We start from the raw sequence: 5,995 nt of genomic DNA on the forward strand, positions 1-5,995 counted from the left end.
GAAGCATAAAGGCTATTGGAAAATGACCAAAATACTATGCGATGCAAAATCTTTTGAATCATTTATGTATAAATGGATAAGTTTGTACACATTAATAAAGATAATATTAGCACACATGTATAGTATTCTTGTTTTTGTTTTTCGAGCCGGAGTCAGAGACGAGCATGCTCGTCTCTGAGACTCACATGTATAGTATTGTAGCTGACAAAGGGACAAAAACTACAACACATGTATAGTAGCACACATGTATAGTATTGTAGCTGACAAAGGGACAAAAACTACAACACACATCTCTATCTCTATATTATCTTAAGGAATAGTTTCACAAAGCTACCACGTGGCATAAATTGGAGGCCGAGAAGAGGAGGTTGGGGTAAAATTTGAATTTGGAGATTGGAGAAGTACGGAGCACGAGTCAGCCGACTAGTAATAAGAATGAAACCAACAAAGACACTATTGCTGAACCATTGTTGATACGAAACAAGCAAAGACAAAGATCTTCATCGCCAATTAGTGTCTGGCAACTACGAAGCAATGGTCTATGTTTATGGGTGCCTCTCTCATGCAACTACCAATTATTTATTGTGTAAAGACTTCACTCCTGTAGATCCTTAGTGTGAAAAGGCTGTGTAGGGACCACGGGGCCCAAATAAAGCATCCGGCCCTTCAGCGTGTGAAAAGGCTTTGAGTCTTGAGATCCCATTTGAAACCCTATGAAGCCCATTTCTCGTACGCAGAAACGTTAAGGTCCTTCAGCGTACGACCGTACGAAACCCTAACTAGGTTTATTGCTGTGTTTCGGCCGCGATGAGGAAGGAGGACTCAGTGAAGCTCATTAGCGCGGAAGGGTTCGAGTTCGTGATAGATAGATCGGCTGCCGTCGTCTCCAACACACTGAAGAACATGCTCAACTCATCAGGTTCCCTGCTTCTTCCTTCTCTTCTTCTTCTTGTTCTCCTTCTTCTCGTTCTGAGTCGTTGAAAAGTGTTCTGAACCTGTTTTTTGATCCTTGGATCGGCTGAATGCCACCGTTTTGACCCTGCACACAGGAAGCTTCACAGAAACGGAGTTCGGCGAAGTCAGGTTTCCAGAGATCAGCACTCGCATCCTAGAGAAGGTCTGCCAGTACTTCTATTGGTCTTTGCAGTTTGCCAGGTGTGACTTACTTTCTCTTGCATTTCAGGGTGACGCCGTTCTCTATGTCAGGTGCCATTTGTAGGGTTGTTCAACATCAGGTTAGGGCAAGATAAGGTTAAAAAGCACCATCATTAAGGCAACATTAGGTTAGGGCAATCAATATTAGGTTCAGGTTAGGGAACCAACATTTGGTCAGGGCATCATCAGGTTTAGGGAAACCACATTGGGACGGGTTAGGGAAACCAGCATTAGGTCAGGGCAACATCAGGTTAAGGCATCACAGTGCTTTTCAGGATTTGTGATTTGCGTGTTTGGATTTCAGCGGCAAGGAAGTCGAGTTTCACATTGAGCCTGAAATCACACTTGAACTAATGATGGCTGCCAACTATCTGCACACATGAGGCATGCTACCTACGTACACTAGAAGGATCAATCCAGGTGGCCATTAGTCAGAGATCCAAAAGGACTTGTGCTACATGGGATGGTGTACATTCTTGTATAATTCATACTAACATTGCAGGCTTGCCTGAATCTTGTCAATAGCATTGTATTTACAACTCTTTTCGGCCTTTGTGTGCGTTGTTTTGTTCGGTTTGGTATGCTGGACTCTGTTTGGTTTTGACACACCCCAAGGTTTTATCTATACCTACATGTGTATGCATGATCTGTATGTGGGCATAGCACGACAACCATTTTTGAGTTCTTGTACACCATATAAGTGCTCAAGATTTTGTTGTGCTTGCAGTAGAAGCCATCTTAGTACATTCTTGATACTATTGAAGGCAGCTGCCAGACACCTGCAGGCTTTCTTCCACGGGGAGCGGGGATTTGGTGCCTTCTTTCTACTAGCTTAAAACTTGCACATTCTGAACACCAGTGTCAAGCCTGTCCAGTCAGAGCATTCCATGGCATTGCTTACTCTGGCACATTTAATTGTTGTTATTTTTTTTCTAGATTCTACATTTCTGTGCTGGCATGTGTATAAGCTTCTTTGTGTAGTTAGCATGACAACTGTTATTGAGGGCTATTGCACCATTGAAGTGCTCAAGATTTTGTTGTGCTTACATTTAAAGCCTTCTTAGTATCTTCTTGATACCAGTGAAGGCAGCGGCCAGACAACCGTAGAGTCTCTTCCACGGAGAGTAGGGATGTAATGCCTTCTGTCTACTATCTCGAGACTCATATTCACATCCAAGTAGTTCTGTCTATCTATAAAAGAGTGGAGTTTCAAGTGCCAAGGCCTCTCCAATCATCCTGCCATAGCATCCAGTGGCTGCTGTGTACGATTGTTGTAGGCTCCTAAGCATTAAGTGAGGATGTGGCAGATGTGGGAATTTTCTGTTCACTAATAGAACAGAAATGTTCCAGTCTACTGCCTACAAAGTTTTAAGATGCAAGCTTGATCTTAAGAGAGTCTTGTCTGTGTGCATGCCATATGTAGCTAGCATGACCTACAGATTGAGTGCAAGTCCTTCATACAAGTGCTCGATAGCTGGTTGTGCTTACAGCAGACGTCTTTTATATTGTGAAAGGCAGCGGCCAGACAACCGTAGGGTTCCTTCCACGGAGAGCAGGGGTTTAATGCCTTCTTTCTACTATTCTGGAACTCATATTTGCTCTGTTTGGTAGCGTTACTTTTATTGCTGGGCTGTTGGTAGTTGAATTTTAGTCACTCTGTATTGTATTCCTGACATACTTGTAGAGATCCTGTGGGTGCTTGCACAATATGGTCACGCTCTTTCGAGCCCCTCCCAAATGCAAGTGTATTCACTTTCAAGGCATCTACCAAAAAGGCGTGAAGGGTGTTAAGGGAATTGTTGTAATTGATTCAAGTGGCTGCATTAAGTGCACATTGAATAAAGTTTGCTTTGTCAGGGTTTCAAGATACTGAGAGCAAAATGTTGGTTGAGCACAGTTGTTATTGACATCCGATGTCTTGCTTGTCCACTTTATGCTGATCCAATATTGTTTGGCAGAGCCACATGGAATGCAAAAGTTTTCCTGTTTTTTGAACAACACTACTTTTTGCTGGATTTTTATGACTTTCAACTTACCCATAACTCTGCTGTCAGTGCACTGCCTATAGAAGTGAGGAATTGAGTCATTCTCTTGCATAAGATCATTGATAGCTTTGAGAAACTTAACAATGAGGCATTCTTGGTTAGAATCAACCACCATTGAAATAGAAAATCCCCCTACTGTGTATTATATTACTTATTTGTGATTAACTTGATTCGAAAGCCATGTCCACTAAATGATGGCAAAGAAATCTTTAAATTACATACATTGATGCTGATTTTGTTTTTTTTTTGAAGGTTGGTGCAAATCAATCTTTCACTACTCTAGACCACAGTCTTTAGGATTGGTGGTTGTGTTATGTGGCACAAGAAAAAAGAAGTGAATTTGAATGAGGACGAATGCATAAAATGTATACAATAATATTGAAACCTTAAGTTTCCACAATCAAAAATCACAATATCCACAGCACACCACCACTCATGTAAACACATCACTTGTGTAAGTAAATTTACAGGGTGAAAATTCAGATCTTTGCTCATGACATCACCATAAATTCACCATATCATTACTTGCTCTCTGAAGTATTTATGTAGTCAAGGTCTCACATCACATGTAAACATGACCCGGTGATGCATCATCATGTTGTAAGCAATTATCATATGTTATCTGTATATTAATAGTCTTGCATATAGGGCAAATAATCTTCCTGCAAGCTCGAGCTACTCCATCACCCTTGACCTCCATTTGTGTAACTCCTTTAATGGAGGGTACTTGAGGATTCACAGATCTTGGATCCACAAGTACCATGGTACCATTGTGCTAGACATACCCGAGTCTCCCGGTCAAGTTATAATTCACTTGGGCACCTCTGTGGAGCGTGTGGTGATCTTGCCATATTGAATTGTCCCAAAGGATTTTATTGTAGTTGAGTGTTCCCTCCTCATACACTCATTGTAGTCAAATAGTCCCACTGTTAAAAACTCCACTTTTTCATATCAAACAAAGTAACTCCAAAAGGGTCATGAATCATGCTAAACACTTCTCAAAAGTTAGGAGAATAATAGAAGTCATTCAAAAGCATGAAATTTTAGAAAACCAACAGATGCTTACATCTTGAGTTTTTAAAATCTGAAAAAGTTATTCCCAAAACAATGGAAATTATACCTAGCCTTTCAAATAAATCCCTTGAACCCAAGATAAACTCAATTTTAAAAGTTATATTAATGTGAAAAACCAATCAAAGTTCATAATTATGAGTATTTGGAGTTTTTCAAGTCCAAAAAAGGTGGTTCAAGGGTAGTATAAATCATATACAGGTCTTCACAATGACCAAGTACCTCAGAAAATCAGCTTAAAGACAATAAATTCAAATGTTTTTTTGATATAAAAAGCCATAGAAATTCAAGTTTTTCATGTCAAGGGAAGTGATATTTAATTACATGCTTTTTAGATTGCGATTGGGTTGGATGTTATGACATATGAGTGTCCACCACCAACCACCACTGGTGGTTTTTTCTTTGATCTTGTGATTCATAGAAATTCAAGTTTTTCATGTTAAGGGAAGTGATATTCAATTACATGCTTTTTAGATTGCGATTGGGTTGGATGTTATGACATATGAGTGTCCACCACCAACCACCACTAGTGGTTTTTTCTTTGATCTTGTGATTCATGTATATCATGGCTCATTAATAAGAAGTAGTTAATGGCCACTTTGAGTTGTGAAGCTGAGTATTAGGTAACTTTTGCAATGATTTTGGATTGTGTATGGTTCAAACATTTTTTGGTAGATATCTTGGTGTTGGACAACATTCCTCTACCTCCATCTTCACAGATAGATTCGGCTATTGTGAGGAACCCAATGTTTCATTATCATTATGTCAAGGAGAGAACCATTATAGGAAAGATTAGCAATCTTACGTATCTACATATGACAATGTGGCAAATATGTTCACAAAGGCTCTCTCAAGAGAGAAGCTCAAATCTTTTTACAAATCTTTATCCTCATTACTATTTGGGGATTGATCAGTCACGCATGATTCTTGCACATGTTTGCATCATGATTACAGGGGGAATTTGTATATGATAGTGATGTGTGGACATAGGTATATAATGTGTCGGGGAACTCTTTCCCTCCTTAGGAGGTTTTCTCCCTAGCGTGTGTATACACTCTTATGAGTGAGTGTGTAAGTGACTTTATTATATCACTTCACTTATACTTCACTCATTCTCATCAATCTATATGGTACATGCTCTTATGAGTGTGTAAGTGATCATATCATGTCACTTCACTTATACTTCACGCATTCTCATCAGTTTATATAGTAGTGATGTTGTGTGTAGATGCAGGCTAATAATCTGTTGAGGTACTTTTTCCCTCCTTAGGAGGTTTTCTTCTTAGCATGTCTACACACTCTTATAATAAGTGAGTGTGTAAGTGACCTTATCACGTCACTTTACTTATATTTCACTCATGCTCATCAATATAATTTGAGCTATTGTGAGTATTGCATTTCTCTATATCTCTGCTTGCTTGTTGCATTTATGTGTGTGTTGCTACCTTTGTCTCCACTCCAACATCTACTAGCTGCTATAGCTTCCTTGGATCTATACCATCTAGATAGTATAAATCATCTAAATCATTGGGTTTATCATTACCACATCACTAACTCCCATTCTTAGGTGTGAATAATCTTGCTACTATTGCTAATCATGGTTTCTCTATTAACTCAGAGGAGGATGCTGATGTTGTACTTTCTTTGGTGAATGAAGAAGATATTGCATTTTGGTCTCAACAAATTAGCCAACTTGAAACTGTCAACCATGGTGATGTTGTTGC

The 5,995-nt window shown here is 39.4% G+C and overlaps 1 protein-coding gene across 2 annotated transcripts; it reads left to right on the plus strand.

The window, feature by feature from the left end:
* Positions 1 to 672: 672 nt before the first annotated feature.
* LOC147613890 (uncharacterized) lies at positions 673 to 1,696 on the plus strand. Of its 2 annotated transcripts, none has more exons than XM_086781885.1 (3): positions 673 to 919; positions 1,050 to 1,155; positions 1,431 to 1,696. In XM_086781885.1, the coding sequence occupies exons 1-3, from the start codon at positions 808 to 810 to the stop codon at positions 1,507 to 1,509; spliced, it is 297 nt and encodes a 98-aa protein (XP_086638011.1). In that variant the 5' UTR covers positions 673 to 807; the 3' UTR covers positions 1,510 to 1,696. The 2 variants fall into 2 exon arrangements, with proteins under 2 accessions (XP_086638011.1, XP_086638010.1); XM_086781884.1 differs by having other exon boundaries at positions 679 to 919; positions 1,460 to 1,696.
* The last annotated feature ends 4,299 nt before the right edge of the window (positions 1,697 to 5,995 follow it).

The sequence above is a fragment of the Cibotium barometz genome, chromosome 43 (assembly GCF_041138505.1).
Source record: "Cibotium barometz isolate CiBa-2024 chromosome 43, ASM4113850v1, whole genome shotgun sequence".
Taxonomy (NCBI): Eukaryota; Viridiplantae; Streptophyta; class Polypodiopsida; order Cyatheales; family Cibotiaceae; genus Cibotium; species Cibotium barometz.

Bases quoted from the DNA above. Each gene is read 5' to 3' on its own strand.
- LOC147613890 (XM_086781885.1), top strand. From the start codon at position 808: ATGAGGAAGGAGGACTCAGTGAAGCTCATTAGCGCGGAAGGGTTCGAG. The intron at 920-1,049 runs GTTCCCTGCTTC...CCCTGCACACAG, and splicing joins GAACATGCTCAACTCATCAG to GAAGCTTCACAGAAACGGAG. The intron at 1,156-1,430 runs GTGTGACTTACT...AGTGCTTTTCAG, and splicing joins TGGTCTTTGCAGTTTGCCAG to GATTTGTGATTTGCGTGTTT.